At 41.6% G+C, this 17,442-nt stretch overlaps 1 protein-coding gene across 3 annotated transcripts in view; it reads left to right on the top strand.

The window, feature by feature from the left end:
• The window catches only part of dipk2ab (divergent protein kinase domain 2Ab), a 277,074-nt gene that overhangs the window by 136,648 nt on the left and 122,984 nt on the right, over nucleotides 1-17,442 (top strand). Inside the window, exon 4 of one of the 3 annotated variants that reach the window (XM_072473891.1) lies at nucleotides 5,610-6,182. The exons of the other annotated variants lie outside the window; for them this stretch is intronic. Coding sequence (XP_072329992.1) covers nucleotides 5,610-5,689 — 80 coding nt within the window. The 3' untranslated portion in view covers nucleotides 5,690-6,182. Of the gene's footprint in view, nucleotides 1-5,609; nucleotides 6,183-17,442 lie in introns of those variants that run through there. 3 annotated transcript variants of the gene reach the window in all.

Raw genomic sequence — 17,442 nt, 5'->3', positions numbered from 1 at the left:
GTCCCATAAAGAAAGATGGTTGTGATTGTTGGAGACTTAACTTCTTAGCCCCAGGTCATCACTACAGACGTTTCATCACTGCAGACGTTCTTCAGATCAGTGTCCTTGGCCCAGCCATTTCAGTTGCTTCATCAATGAGCTTCTCTCCATCAGACGTGAGAAAATGTTTCCTGATTTTGCACAGTAGCACTATTCACAACTCCAACATTGAAACAGTCATGCACATGCACAACAAGCCCTGGACAACATTCAGGTTTGGGCAGATATATGGCAAGTAACCTGTATGACATAAGTGCCAGGCGATGATCACCATCTGGAACAAGATTCACCAGATTCACTGTACAGTTTCTTTTTTCGCAAACCAGTTTCCCAGGTTTGCCATCACACATTACAATCTGTTATTTCCATTAGATATTTATATACATGTTTCTGTCAAAATAATGAATCTTTTGAGGTAAGAAATAATATGCGAAATAGGACCAGAAGGCGGACATATGTCCCCATCTGCCATTCCATAAAATAACGGATGAGCTTTGACAGCAACTCTACTTTTTCTTACCTGTCTCCCAAAGAGCTTGATTTCCTTAAGAATTCAAAACTCTGTCCACCTCAGCCTTGAACTATTTGATGGTGCAGTCATCCATAGCCCTCCAGGGCAGAGAATTCCAATGACTCAAGTGCGTGAAGAAATTCCTTTCTCAAGCCCAAACAGCCAACCAGTGTCTTGTAAACTCTACTTTCCACATCCCTGTCCATCAGCTAGCAGTGTTTCCTCTGAGCTTCACAGCTGCAAAGAAGTTGTCCCTTTTTAAGTTGCTGCTCAGGCCTCCTGCACATAAATGAACCAAAGATGTGCAGGTTAGGTAGATTGGCCATCCTAAATTGCCCTTAGTGTCCAAAAAGGTTAGCTGGGGTTACCGGGTGACGGGGATAGGGTGAAGATTGGGGTGCTCTTTCGAAGGGCCGGTGCAGACTTGATGGGCCGAATGGCTTCCTTTTGCACTGTAAATTCTATGATGGGGAAAAACATAGACTGCCAAATTCTTAAGACTGTGGCTGGCCATCCAGGGACCGAGACGAGAGAGGCCTTCCCAGAGTTGTTAATTCCTGGAACTCTCCACCCTGCAGAGCTGTGAACGGTGCACTGCCTGTATACCACACGCACACACACACACACACACACACACACACACACACACACACAAATAAAGGGTTAATTTTTATTCTGTAAGCTTAATTGGTTTTCCCAAGTTTGCCTTCATGTGTTACAATGTTATTTGCAATAGATGTTTATACACGTGTTCCGTGTGTATGTAGAATTTCAGAATTATTGGATCAGCACATGTAAATGGACTGTGTAGCTTACTCCTTGGAAGTAAATTGTGATATTTTGTTTTAATACTAAGGAAAGAATAAAATGAGGGGAAAATCCACCTGCTTACTTATTCTAAAATGCTTTGCGGCTAACAAGTTACTGTTGAAGTGTAACCACAATTGTAATGTTGGTGAATGTGGTAGCTAATTTGATGTCAGCAAGCCCTCCCAAACCGTTGTTTAATGAATGAGTCGGACCTTAGTTTAATGACTCATTGTAAAGACGATGACATTGTACCCCTTTAGTATTATATTGAAGTCCTCTCTCAGTAGAGCCTGAAGCCCTGACCACCTGACTTGTTTGAGAATGCCATCACTGACTCCAAGTTGACGCGCACACTCTCAAATTAGTTATGGTGACTTCTGTAAGCAAGTGGAATATCATTTTTAAGGGAAGTTGATCAGACTGTAATTTGTGTAAATGCTGGTCTTACTGCTGCTGCTCACTCAATGCACTTTTTCATTCCCCAAATGTTAACTTTCATTTCATCGCCGGTATAAAATAACAGATTGCTGCAGTTATAGATTCTTTCATTGCTCCAAAATTAACTGCCAATATAATTTTCTTTGCTGCTTATTTCGGACTTGGTTTTGTGTCTTATCCAGACATAAATGGAAACTCGGCTATATGCACTGTATACGAACAGGCGTCAGGCTAGAGAGGGCAATCAGCTATGTCTGATTAATTTGTCCACAGCCGGCCACACAAGCATACTTTCTGACTGAGATTATTGGATAATTACCAGTATTTTGAATCATGCCTAGTTGAATGGGGCTTATCTCTTCCATAACTTGCCTTGGCTGAGATAAGCTGGTTCAGCATAGATGAATGGTTTTTCAACTCCATAGCATATTTATTACATTAATGTGCTCAACCAATAAATTCATGAAGGTATGACTGCATACCTTTTCCAAAGGGAAAAGTGTATATAATATTGATACATTGGTGCCTGAAGTTAGCTAGCCTTCAGATTTGTTTCGGACACTTCTAGTCATCGTCATGCCTCCTTCTGTTGGGCTTTCTTTCAGCATCTATTTTTAAATGTAAAAAATATGCCACTCATTACTCTTAACACCCTTTACATTGAGGCTGTGATTAACAAATGATAGCAAGCAATTACCAACCTTACTCCAAAATCACGTGGCAAATTCCTCATTTACATTATATTAATCCTTTACTTAGTACTCTGATATAAATGACTGCAATTCTTGTGCTGTACTGAATGGCATTTAATTACATAATTTTCACATGGGTTGCCTTCCAAGTGCAGTAAGCAATCATCTCAATTGAATGTAAAGGATTTTAATCAATTTAATTTCCATGAATTCCTATTTAATACCATGTAAATACTGATGAGCAACTATTCATTTGTCATGGATTGTTTTCTAAAAGGCAGTATTATAACTTTGAAATCATAGCCCCATGAAGTAGCAAAAAACACAATTCGCAACAGATTTATGCTGACTTTACCAAGGACAGAAGGCTGTTAGCCTAACATAAGTTATTGGAAAAATGCTGGAATCTATTATTAAATAAGTCTTAACAATGCACTTGAAATATATAGTTTCGAACAATTAACCATGGTTTCGCAAAAGGGCAATTCTGTTTGATAAATTTATTACAATTCTTTGAAAATATAACTTGTCTTGACAACCGATCATAGCCCTGTACAAATAAGATTTGTGGTTTTTAAAAAAAAAACAGAAGCAGAACTGGCAAAGATTGCAGAGTGACCACTTACTGGAATTCAAATGTGAATTATATTAAGTCCCGAGGGAGACCATGGAATGTCTTTTTCAGGCCGAGGCATTTCAACAGAAGGGATGCCTTGTAAAAAACTGAACCGTAATCTCCTGCGGAGATAATAGAAGCTCACTACCACCTCGACCGAGACCAACTACGAGTTGTATCCTAGACATGTTTGTCTTTTTCCCCTTCTAAGGATACCCTGGTCTCTGTACTTGTCTGGTGTTCTAGCTCTATTGTACTTCTGTGTGCTGTTTAGGTCACATTTGAAGGACAACTCACTAAACATCCCAGTTCTTGTAGGTAAAATGTCTCTCTTTTCTTGATTGCTGGAAGCAAATCAACCCAGCAAAGTCACAGTCGAAAAGGAAATAGGACAACTCATTCCAGCTAACTTGCTGAACCAAAATTTCCTAATCAACTGCAAAGGTCAATGCTATTGGAAGCACCCAACTTAACAGCCACAACGTTTCTACCCACAGACAAACAAAAGACTGATTTGTATATCTCTAACTATTATTTTTAGTCTCCCTTCTGTAATCTGTGTGTATGTCTGTTTTATTATTTTCTTACATTTTAGTAACTAATAAATTCTCTCTTTACCTCGAGCAAGCCTGATTAAATTGGCTCCTTCTAAATCATGAATGCATTCGGACTAGGGAAAAGTATCCTGAGGGAAGGGATACTTTTTAAGATCACTTATTTTATTCAACTTTCAAAAATCAGTGAAATTTGGAATCTATGGTAATGGGGGAAAATGATCCACTAGCTAACGTCATACCTAGCACAAAGGAAGATGGTTATGGTTGTTGGAAGCAATCATCTCGGGCTTAGGATGTCACTGCCTGCATCTCTCAGGACTGGTCTAATTTTAACCACCTTCAGGTACACCATCAATGATCTACCTTCCATCAGAAAGGCAGAAGTGGTGATATTTGCTTATGATTGCAGAGTGTTCAATCCCATTCACAACTCCTCATGCAGTCTGTGTCTGCATGCAGCTAGGCCTGGACAGAATTCATGCTTGGGCTGATAAGTGGCAAGAAACATTCATACAATACAAGTGCCAGGCAATCGCCATCTCCAACAGGGGGAAATTAGCCATCTCCCCATGCCAGTAAATAATCACTGAATTTCCCACCTTCAGTATCCATAAACGTAACGGGACCAGCCATATAAATATTGTAGCAACAAGAGCAGGTCAGAGACTAGTAATTTTGTGGTGAGTAACTCGCTTCCTAATGCCCCAAAGCCTGCCGACCATTTGCAAGGCACAAGTCGGCTGTGTGATGGACTTCTCCACTTGCCTGGATGAGTACAGCTCCAACAACACTCAAGAAGCTTCCCACCATTCAGAATAAAGTAGGGCACCCCCGTCCATCACCAAAAGCATTCGTTCCTCCACCAAGGCACTGTGGCAGCAATGTGCGATATCTAAAAATGCAGTGCAATAATTTGCCAATGTTCCTTTAATAGCACCTTCCAAACCCCTGACCTCTAGCGTATTTATCAAATAACGATATTGGAAGGGCTAAAGGTAAAGTTTAATGGAGTCTCTATTCAACCTGCCCACCAATGCAGCAGCAATTGATAAAACATGGAATGTTAAAACATGTAGACAAAGCAGAGATAAATTTATGATCAAATTGTAAAATTGTTTGGTCGGACTGCACCTTAAGTATGCTTGCCAATTCTGGCTACTGAGTAACAAGGGTGATATGAGTGGCATAGCCCAGTTGAGCCAAATGTCTAATGTCAAAGGTATGAGGAAAGATTGGAGATACTTGGATTTTGGTGCAATAGTCTTAATCTCGCTCCTGAGTTAAGATTGGGTTCCAGTTTCACTACAGGAACAGACCATTTAATTGCGACCAACAACTTGATGCTGTCTTGAAAGAGCTTTGTCAAAATTACCATCTTTTAGCTGAGAAATTAAACTGAGGCTCCACCTGATTAGGTCTATGCCAAGGTTCCATGGCGCTATTAAAGAAGAGCAAGGCAGCTTGCTTGGTATTCTATCCAACATTTAACCTTCAACTCAACTGAAATAGATTGGTCATTTTATCATTTCTATTTGTGGAGAATTGCTCTACACCGTATTGACTGCTGCAATTGCCTGCAGAACAATGGTAAGAACTTTTCAAAATAATGATTTGGCTATAATGCACTTTGAAACATCTTGAGAATCTGAGTGGCATCATATAAATAACAGTTTGTCTTTTCAGCCTTTCACAGAGGTATCTGAGAGATGTTCTTCTTGAGGTTTCTAAAACTTAGTAAATAATATAGAAAAGATAAGTTCAGAAAATTGCATCACAAGAGCGGAGAAGGGCATACAGAAAAGGTAGATTTAATAATCTTTATTGTCACAAGTAGGCTTGCATTAATACTGCAATGACGTTAATGTGAAAAGCCCCTATTCGCCACATTCCGGCGACAGAGGGAGAATTCAGAATGTCCAATTCACCTAAAAAGCACTTCTTTCTAGACTTGTGGGAGGAAACCGGAGCACCGATAGGAAGCCAACGCAGACATGGCGAGAACGTGCAGACTCCACACACACACTGACCCAAGCTGGGAATCGAACCTGGGACCCTGGCACTGTGAAGCAACAGTGCGAACGAAGAAATTCTTCAATGAACAATGCGTGAAATGGGCAACTGATGAGAGAAATCATTAAGAACCAAATAGATAATGCAAAGACTTTCTTTGGAAGGATACATCAGAGTTTTGTGCGCGCTCATGTCTGTATATATTTTACACATTATTGACAGTTCTATTGCCTAAACTTAATTATCTGTATGTTGTCTGTTTTGCTTTCGAGTTACTGAAGCTCACCTAGCAGGTTAGAAGTTTATTGAATCTAGTGACTTTATATCTTCAATGTCGACTTGTCAGCAGGAATCCTCTATTTGACCATGTGTTATGTTGACAGTCATCATGAGTGGCTTATCCCACTGTTGCATTCAAAGTCAATGGAAACATCTTTTACTTGTGCTGTCATTCTCATGTAAATTAATGACCCAAGGCTTTTTACAAAGGACAAATAAAAAAATGGCAAGCAATAGTAAACGAGTTGAGAAATTTATTCAAAAATATGGTCGAAAAGATGGTTCTGAGGGGACTTTTAAAGGGTGGACTGAGTAATTAGATAATGTTAGCAGTAACTGTTTTGTACACAATAGAATAAGTGAAGCACATGTTGGGTTAAGAAGTTGAAAGCCTGTATTCATATATTCCAGAAACAACTGTGAATAAATCAGATGTTAGCTTCAACATCAACCCATGGGATTTTGAAGTGGCCTTTGGCAGCCATGATAGACCTGTTACGGTCAGGAAACTATAGTGCTATTAGAGGTTGAGGCAGAAGTACATAAATATTATTAAGGAACTCTGATGGAATGGAGTTGGTGACTGCACCACCACAGGCAATCAGAAAATTATATAGAACAAACGCTGAATGCCACTTATTGTGATGCAATTACAGTTATAAAATACAGATTTACTGCAGAGATGGAAGTAGGTTATTACCATAATACTAAATTTTATGTAGTTGAATAACAAACTGTTACAAATTATCCCTACTATTAGACTCTGACCAGTTAGTAATAGGTACAGTTGGCTGCCTTTAAAACTCTTACTCCTGTTCTTCTCTGCCCCTGCTCCAGTAAAACTGTAGCGTATCATTCCTATTTTCCTTAGATTTTTTAGTAATTTCCTAGAAGATTCTAGACCGATTTTATAATAATGTAACTTTGTTTATCATGTACGGTTATTGAATAATGGGGAAAAAAGGAGGCTCTCTGGCCATTATGGCTGTAAAGATCTTTTTGGTTACAAATATTTGCAAAAACTCTGTTGTTCAAGTATTCTCAAATTGAGAGGAACGGTGCAGAAGGTAATGGCTGTGAGATTTCCTCTGGATTGATACCATAAAACAAATTAATAAGAGTTGGATTAATTCTATTTGGATTTTGCTTTAGCCTGAGGCTTCATGGCTGCAGGTGTCTTAGCTGCTCACAAGAAAAGACTAAATATGCAGTATAGCTTTCTGCTGAGTTTACATAGCGAGTTCTCCCAGAGGAAAGCAATATCCCTCTGAGACTTTAATTTGAAAGCATTAGTGTTCTCACCTTATACTTGCTGAGCATAAAGTAATTAAACTTTTGATGGAATGTCTTGCCTTGCTTTTACCCCCACCTCAACTCTGTTGTGAGGTTCATGTTTGGCTATTAATAAACTTTAAATAAATTTGATCACAGAATAGATCATTTAAACCATTAACTGTAATTTCGATATGATCTAGTGTAAATAACTTAGGCTTTGGTCGGGCAGTTTGTATTTATTTAGAACTTCACCTCCTGGGATGGTTTGTTTAAAAATGACTTGATATTTTAACAAGGGAGCTTTTGCTGATACAATTTAGGACAAAAAAAATGACCATTTATTCAGGGAGCATTATATATAGTGCAGAAAGTATAGAGTTTAGAGGTTTTAGAACTCTTGCATTTGTGATAGAACTGCTGAGAATTTGGGTCAATACTATGAAGTTGTATATATTATGCCTGGCAAAAAATTGTAATCAGAATTACACTCACTGCCATTTCTTGTCCAAGAATGCTGACCATGGAAAACGTTCTCTGACAGGATTTCCATTTGTCTCCTTGTTTACCTTTGTTTCTTTCCATTTTTCTCTTGGTATTTGATAAGATGTCTACCAACACTCACTTTCACAGCCACATCAATTGTGATTGTCTCCAGCTCTGACTTATTCCCTGTGGATTTCAGACAATGTTGCATCCTTCATGTTTCAAATCCACCCAGGATTAGAGGTTTTTCCAAGACCTACAAAGCTTCGTCACAAAGCTGTTTTTATTTTGTTGCATCCTGAGATTCGCAGTTGGTACCGCGCCCTGCCAAGTGTAACTCATCGCTCTCTCTCTCTCTCTCTCTCCGTTTTATCTCACCCTTGGTCTCATTTGACACTTTAACAAAAACATTTTTCCTCTTCCTTTCAGTTGTTAAGGAACACATGCTCCAACAACTCGTGGGTACTGATGCTTCTCCAGACCTATCTTCCCCTCACTTTACTCTGACACCATCCCTTCTTCTAATCCCACCTCATGCATTGTATTCAAAATGCTCTGTGATCTCCCCATCTCTGATGCTGAGTGATTCTGATTGAGTGTTATCGTTTTATGTCCCACCTCAATGAATTTTGATCTTCAGCACAAAGTTGAGCGCTTTTTCTGTAGATCCCCTCTGTGCTTACTACTTTGGCCATGAGCCCTTCCTTGACCAGCGGACCCTGTCACCCGTTTCCAGGATCCCCTCCCTCCGGCCTGTTAGCCTTCTGCTGATCTTTTCTGTGAGACGTTTTTACGTGACATGGCCGCTTTAATTTCTATACTTGCCTCTCCCACTGAACTTGCTGCACCCTGTTCTCTCGGGTCTAATTCAGTACTGTGGTCAAATCTGCTGACTAGGGTGGTGCTGTTGCTGTCAGGCATACCGACTTCTACCTTGTAGAGATTGAACACCAACTCTAAAGACACTTTTTTCTGTCTCCCCTAGACCCTAACCCCACCACTGAACATCCAAACCATTGTTTCCAGGATTGTCACTGAACTCACCTCCTGACCCCCAACCTTGAAGACCCAAACACACAACTGTCCTGGTAAACCTCTAGGTTCAACCTGTTCCTGTCGCACGGAGCTTATTTCTTCTATTTTGAGTCTCTTTTTTTCTCTCCGTGTCCAATCTCTTTGGGTTCCGCAAAAAGGAAGATGGCTGTAGTTATTGGAACATCAGTCATCTCAGCGGCGAGACATTGCTGCAGGAGTTCCCCAGGTTAGTGTCCTAGGCCCAGCCATTTCAGTTGTTTCATCAATAATCTTCACTCCAGGGTTTATGAAAGGCAAATCATGCTTAACAAATCTATTGGGAGTTTTTTGAAGATGTGACTAGTAGAATAGATCAGGGAGTACCAGTGGATGTGGTGTATTCAGACTTTCAGAAGGCTTTTGATTATGTCACTCATAAGAGGTTAGTGGGTAAAATTAAAGCACGTGGACTAGGGGGTAATATATTGCCATGGATCAAAAATTGGTTGACAGACAGGAAACAGAGTGGAAATAAATGGATACTTTTCCGAGTGGCAGGCAGTGACTAGTGGGGTACCACACGGGTCAATGCTCGAGTCCCAGCGTTTCACAATCTATATAAATGAGCTGGATGAGGAAACGAGATGTAACATCTGCAAGTTTGCTGATGGCACAAAACTGGGCAGAGTTGTGAGGAGGATGCAAGGAGGCTTCAAGGTGATTTAGACCAGTTGAGTGAGTGGGCAAACACATGGCAGATGCGGTACAGCGTGGCTAAATCTGAAGTTATATGCTTTGGTGTGAAAAACAGAAAGGGAAGAGTATTATTTAAATGGTGATATATTAGGAAATGGGGATGTACAAAGGGATCTGTATGTCCTTGTACATCAGTCAATGAAAGTGGAGAAGCAGGTGCAGCAAGAAATGAGGAAGGCAAATGGTATGTTGGCCTTTAGAATCATAAAATTCCTGCAGTGCAGAAGGAGGCCATTCGGCCAATCAAGTCTGCACTGACCCTTTGAAAGAGCAGCTTACCTAGACCTAATGTCCCATCATATCTACATAACCCCATCTTGGAGCAATTTAGCATTGCCAAACCACCTAACCACATCTTTGGACTGTGGGAGGAAACGGAAGCACTCGGAGGAAACCACACAGACACGGGAAGAATGTGCAAACTTCACACTGACAGTCACTTGAGGTCTGAATCGCACCTCGGTCTCTTGTGCTGTGAGGCAGCAGTGTTATCCACCGCCACTGTGCTGCCCTTTTATTTTTGCATGAGGATTTGAGTTCAATAGAAGGGATGTCTTACTGCAGTTACACAGGGCCATGATGAGGCCTCACCTGGAGTATTGTGTGCAGGTACCGATTATATACTTGCCATAGATAGAGTGCCATGATGTGGAGATGCCGGTGTTGGACTGGGGTGGGCACAGTGAAGAGTCTTACAATACCAGGTTAAAGTCCAACAGGTTTGTTTTGAATCACAAGCTTTCGGAGCACAGCTCCTTTCTCAGGTGAATAGATAGAGCGCAGCAGAGGTTCACAAGGCTGGTACTGGAGTTGGCGGGACTGTCCTGTGAGAAAAATTGGTACGACTGGGCCTGTATTCGCTGGAATCGAGAAGATGCGAGGAGATCTAATTGAAACGTATAAAATTCTAACATGGCTGGTCAGTCTAGATGCAGGGCAGATGTGTTCCCTGGTTGGGGCATCTAGAACCATAAGATAGGAGCAGAATTAGGCCACTCGGCCCATCGAGTCTGCTCTGCCATTCAATCATGGCTGATATTTTTCTCATCCCCATTCTCCTGCCTTTTCCCCATAACCCCTGATCCCCTTATTAATCAAGAACCTATCTATCTCTGCCTTAAAGACCCTCAGTGATTTGGCCTCCACAGCCTTCTGTGACAAAGATTTCCACAGATTCGCCACCCACTGGCTGAAGAAATTCCTCCTGATCTCTGTTTTAAAGGATCGTCCCTTTAGTCTGAGACTGTGTCCTCTGCTTCTAGTTTTTCCTGCAAGTGGAAACATCCTCTCCAAGTCCACTCTATCCAGGCCTCTCAGTATCCTGTAAGTTTCAATAAGATTCCCCCTTCTGAACGCCAATGAATACAGACCCAGAGTCCCCAACCGTTCAGATGACTCAGTCCCAGAATACAGTTGAGGCTATTTAGGACTGAGATAAGTAAAGATTTCTTCATTCAAAGGGCTGTAAACCTTTGGAATTCTTTACCACAAAAGGCTGTGGAGGCCAAGTCATTGAATGTATTCAAGAAATAGATAATGTTTTAGATTTTAATGGCATCAAGGGGTATGGGGCGAAAGCAGCGATATGACATTGAGATCGAGGATCAGCCATGATCATATTGAATGGCGGGCAGAGCAGACCCGAGGGGCAGAGTGGCCTAGTCCTGCCCCTAGTTTCTATAAGGACAGAAGTGGAGATGTTCGCTGCTGATTGCACAATATTCAGCACTATTCCCGACTTCTCAGATACTGAAGCGGTTCATGTCCAAATGAGCCATGACCTGGACAATATTCAGGCTTGGGCTGACAGATAGCAAGTAACATTTGCGCCGCACAAGTACCAGGAAATGACCATCTCTGACGAGAGAATCTAATCATCATCCCTGATATTCCCTGGTATCGCCATTACTGAATCCCCTAGAGGCTACCATTGATGAGATGCTGAACTGGACCAGCTATATAGATATTGTGGCTACAAGAGCAGGTCAGATACTGGGAATTATGCATCAGGTGACTCACCTACTGACTCCCCATAGCCTTCCTAAAATCTACAAGACATGAGTCAGGAGTGCAGTAGAATATTCCCTACTTGCCTGGATGAGTGCATCTCCAACAACATTTTAAGCTTGACACCATCCTGGACAAATCAGCCCATTTGATTGGCACCCCATACACCACCTTTAACATTCACTCCAACACCACCAACGCACAGTGGCAGCAGTGTGTACCATTGACCAGATGCACTACAGCAATTCACCAAGGTTCCTTCAATTACACCTTCCAAACCTGTGACCTCTGCCACCTAGAAGGACAAGGGCAGCAGACACACTGGAACACGACCACCTGCAAGTTCCCCTCCAAGTTACGCACCATCCTGACTTGGAACTATATTGCCGTTCCTTCACCGTCGGCGCATCAACCCTGGAAGTCCCTTCCTAACGGCACTGTGGGAGCTTCTACAACAGAAGGAATTCAGCAGTTCAAGAAAGCAGCTCGCCACAACCTACTTGAGGGAAATTTGAGATGGGCAATGACACTGGCCCAGCCAGCAATGCCCACATCCCATTAACTAATTTAAACAAAACCTGCGTTCATGATTCTTCTGACGCATAATATAAATGATTTCCAGTTTCTGGGACCTAACCCCGTCCTTTACTATGGATGTCTAACCCACGTTGCATCTCCATCCTCCCCCACTCCTCCTCCTGGATGATCTTCCTTGAAAAGAGACTCACCCTGTCACCATTCACCCCACCCTCCTCCACTGAGCTTAACGTGTTCTCTTGTTTCTTCTCTAACCTACCATTCTCCTAATAAAATGCGTTTTGGGCACCCAAATTGACTTCTAGTTAGTCCTGTCTTTTTGTGGGGAATGTGGAAATTATTTTTATTCTAGTCCTATTCGGGTCCCCACCCTCATCGCTTTCTGGTACACTAATCATTATCGGTGACATTTCCTGCTCATACCAAGAACTGCAAAACATTTTCAATTTTCACCCCTTTCTCACCTTCACATGGTCCATTTCCAACACTTTGCTTCCATTCTGTTTACTGCCTGTCTCCATTTCTGGAGATTGACTATCTACTAATAGTCATTTTAACTGGCTGAATAGCTGGCTTGCAATGCAGAACAATGCCAGCAGCGTGAGTTCAATTCCCTAAACGGCCTCTCCGAACAGGCGCCGAAATGTGGCGATTAGGGGCTTTTCACAGTAACTTCATTGAAGCCTACTTGTGACGATAAGCTATTATTATCCCACCAACTCCCACAGCTATCTCGGCTGCACTTCCTCATATTCTGCCTCCTGTCAAAAGTCCACTCCATTCTTCCAGTTTCTCCTCCGTTGCATTGGTTCTGATGTTGCAACCTTGCACAATACCACTTCACACATCTCTTCCTTTTCCCTGAGCCAAGCATTTCCCTCTCCCTTCCAGAATCAGAATAGAGTTCCCCTTGTCCTCACTTTCCACTCCATCAGCCTCCACATTCAAAGGATCATCCTCTGCCATTTCTGTCACCTTGTATTAAGTTGATCCCGACCCCATATCAAGTTGATCCTTTCTCTACACCTTGCTATAACTGTAACATTACATTGTGCAGTCTCTCCTTCCTTCCCTATGTACGGTATGCATTGTATGTACAGCATGTAAGAAACAATACTTTTCACTGTATACTGTTTCACTGTATATATTCACGTGACAATAATAAATCAAATCAAATCAAACCCAACAATATGACACTAGCAAACACATCTTCCCCTGTCAGCATTCCAAAGGAACCCTTCCCTCTGTGACATCCTAGCCGACTCCTCAATCACTCGCAACTGGAGATGTAACACCTGCCCATTTACTACCTCCCTCCCCAAAATCCAAGGCCCCAAACACTCTAGGTGAAGCTCTTATTTACTTTCAGTTTAATATTCTGTATTCATTGCTCACAATGCGGCTTCCTCTACACTGGGGAGACCAAACTCAGATTGCATTGTTGCACTGTGGTACAGCTACTCAGTCCACAAGTTTGACCCTGAGCTTGAGGTTGTTTGCCATTTCAGTTCATCACCTTGCTCTCACACACATTTTTGATCTTGGTCTGTGGTAGTGTTCCAGTGAAGGTCAACATAAACTTGAGAAACAGTACCTGATTTTTGAATAAGGTTTTGCAGTCTTCTGGTGTTCAACAGTTTTAGACCAAGAACTATGTCGTCCCCCCCCCCCACCCCCATTTTGACAGCTTTTTTAAAAAACCATGTTCGAGTCTGAATTATGTTTTTAATATCTTTGCTTTCAGACATTCATTATTGTGCCGTTCACACTCTGGACAAATGCTTTGTTTCTTTCCCACAACCTTTTGTTGCATGACATCTTTGTCTCTCCTGCCATCCATGCTATCCCATTCCTCACCTTTCATTCTTCCTCTCCCTCCCCTCTCGCAACAGCAAAAAGTGCATCATTTCTATCTTGCTTCTGTAATGAAGAAGCCTGATTCAACTCAAAACGTTAATTCTATTTCTCTGTCCACAGATCCTGCCCAACCTGCTGAGGGTTAGCACTACTGTCTCACAGCACCAGGGACTCGGGTTCAATTCTGACCTTGGGTGTCTGTCTTTGTGGCGTTTGCACATTCTCTCCGTGTCTGCATAAGTTTCATCCGGGTGCTTCGGTTTTCTCCCACAGCCCAAATATGTGCAAATTAGGTGGATTGGCCATTCTAAATTGCCCCTTATTGTCAGGTTAGGTGGGGGAGTCAGCCTAGGTAGGGTGCTCTTTCAGAGGGTTGGTACAGACTCGATGGGCGGCCTCCTGCACTGCAGGGGTGCTATGATTTTATGATTTCCAGCAACTGCAGTGTGTTACTTTTATTATTTATTATAACTATGGGTTTGCTACTTCCAATTTCTATAACAGCTGTGATGGGGTTAATCTACCTGCATTAGCTGTTTGGGCACTGATCTCAAAGCTCTTGGTGCAATAAAATATTTCATGAACTGCAGTGACTGCTGCTACATTGATCGAAGAATGAAGTAGATTCTTAATTAGTGAATCTGATTCATCACATCAGTACATCCTAGAACTTTGAAGTACACCTGCTTCATGGCTTGAATTGTGAAATAACAACATGTATGGATCAGAATACTAAAGAAATGCACCAGGTGATGGGCTTATAAAAACATTAATGACCATCCTTCTATTTTTAGACCGTCAACGATATTCCAAAAATTGCAATGTTTATGCAAGTGAGATGATAGTTGAATAAATTAGCATTGCAGAATTAATAGTTTTTCTAATGTTTCTAATAAAAGAAATGGAAACTTTAGTCAAAATGAAAATGTTGAAATACTGGACCATTTAAGTTAATGTAGCTGAAATGTGGATGCAAATGTTTCAATATGGTATTTGAAGATTCCTAGGCTCTATATTCCATATGCTTCATCCGATGTCTGTATTTACATTGTGTACCTATCATGTTTCCTATGTTTCTCATGTATGGAACGATCTGCCTCGACTGTACGCATTGTAGTTCGGTACATGTGGCAATAAATCTAAATTTACCTTCGAACATGCTGGAAGAAAAGCAGTATTGTTGGGCAAACTAGTTGGAATGGAAGTAGTGCAAAACAACTCCGGTTTCCTCCCACAGTCCAAAGATGTGCAGGTTAGGTGGATTGGCCATGATAAATTGCCCTTAGTGTCCAAAATTGCCCTTAGTGTTGGGTGGGATTACTGGGTTATGGGGATAGGGTGGAGGTGTTGACGTTGGGTAGGGTGATCTTTCCAAGAGCCGGTGCAGACTCGATGGGCCGAATGGCCTCCTTCTGCACTGTAAATTCTATGAAATTCTATGAAAAAAAAAAACTGAAAGAAAAGTCCATCCAGTCACTGAATAAGATAGGGTATTTATTCTCAAAGAAAGGAAACGTGACACACTTACTGTCCCTAACCTACCTGACCTGGGTCACACAGTAACTGGTTGACTTAACACCCTCATAACTTGAGATGGGCAATGAATTTTGCCTTACCAATATTGTCCATAAACCAAAACAACAACAAAAATTTCAACGGGAGAATTTTCTGTTCTTTTTTGAATTTTGTATGCATCTAAATCCCATCAGGGCTGACACTTGCATGTAAAATTCATGACATGACTTCAATAAAGTATTAATTAAATCAGTTTGCTGGAAAGCCTTCTAACAGCAGTCATTGATTTATGGTTTAAAGAGTTTTGCTTTCTCATCAACAAATTGGGTCAAAACTAAAGATCTCATTCCAACTTATAGTTCCATTTGGGCCAATTACTTCAAAAGTGAGATACGATCAATGTTGTTAGTACAGTTAGAATCGCACAATTAAACAGAATAAAGTATTGACTGGAGACAAAACTTTCTTGATCGTGTCAGGCATAGGGCTGCTCTTTACTCATAGCACTACCCCCTGTTAAGGATGGATTAGGGTGGCACCATATTGATCATAACATTAAAGCCAGCTATTTATATCAATCTATGAAATTTGGCCGGCAGCAGATTCCAGAAATCCAAAAACGGGTTGTACGTTTTTAATGTGTTCATTGGAATAATTACATAAACTGGAGTCTTCATACAAATTGATCAGCTGTGAATTATTGAATATGAATTGATCCCATACGTGACGGGGGCCCATCTTCAGTTTCTGTTTTGAATTATTTAGTAGAGTTATTTTTAAACGGCTTCTGCTGTGAACAGTTTTCAAGCCAGGTGATCATGAAACATTCCCAATGAATTTGTCAGTTGACTTTCAACTATCTAGGAGATACCATGTTAAAAGTTCCATATAGGGAGGAATGAAGTTGATGAGTGAAGATTTTATTTTATTCGTTGAAGGGCTGTGCATGTTGCAGGCTCGGCCAGCATTCATTGGCCATCTCTCATTGCCCTGCAGAAGGTGGTGATGAGCAGCCATCTTTAGCGGCTGTAGTCCACGTGGTCTAGGTACACCCACAATGCTATTAGGGAGGGAGTTTCAGGATTTTGACCCAGCCACAGTAAAGGAACATTGATATATTTCCAAGTCAGGATGCTATGTGACTTGGAGGGTAACTTCCAGGTGTTGGGTTCCCATGTATCTGGTGCCCTTGTCGTTTAAGATCGTAGTGGTTGCTTAGAAAGTGCTGTTGAAGGAGCTTTAGTGAGTTCTTGGAGTGCATCATGTAGATGGTGCACACTTGCACTGTGCTTCGGTTGTGGAGGGAGTGAATGTTTGTGAATGGGGTGCCAATCAAACATGGTGTCAAGCTTTTGAGTGTTGTTCGAACTGCACTCTTCCAGGCAAGGGGAGAGTATTCCAACACCCTCCTGACTTGTGCAATGTAGATTGTGGACAGGCTTTGGGGAGTTGGCTGGTGCATGATTCCTAGCCTTTGAGGTCTCTTGTAGCCACTGTATTAACATGGCTAGCCCAGTTGAGGTTTTGGTCAATGGTAACCACCATAGTCGAGAATTTGGCAATGGTATTGCCATTGAATGTGAAGGGGCGAAGTTGGAGACGATCACTGCCTGGCACTTGTGTGGCGTGAATAGTACTTCACTTGTCAGCCCAAGCCTGGATGTTGTCTAGCTTTTACTTTTGGATATGGACAGTATCTGAGGAGTTGCGAGTGGTGCTGAGCATTACAATCATCTTCAAACATCCCCACTTCTGGCCTAATGATGGAAGGAAGCTCATTGAGGAAGCAGCTGAAGATGGTTAAGTGTTGGAAACTACCCTGAGGAACTCTTGCAGTGGAGTTGAAATGACCGACCTCCAACAACCACAACCATCTTCTTTTATGCTATGACCCCACCAAGTGGAGAGTTTACTCCTTGTTTCTGTTAACTTTGGTTTTGTTAAGGATTCTTGATGCCACACTCAAATGTGTGGTTTTAATGTTGAGAGTAGTCACTCCCACCTCACCTGGAATTTGTTCATGCTTGAACTAAGACTGTAATGAGG

Source organism: Scyliorhinus torazame, chromosome 14, assembly GCF_047496885.1.
Source record: "Scyliorhinus torazame isolate Kashiwa2021f chromosome 14, sScyTor2.1, whole genome shotgun sequence".
NCBI classification, from domain to species: domain Eukaryota; kingdom Metazoa; phylum Chordata; class Chondrichthyes; order Carcharhiniformes; family Scyliorhinidae; genus Scyliorhinus; species Scyliorhinus torazame.
The sequence above is the reverse complement of the archived record's forward strand: the minus strand, read 5'-3'. Positions and strand labels throughout refer to the sequence as shown.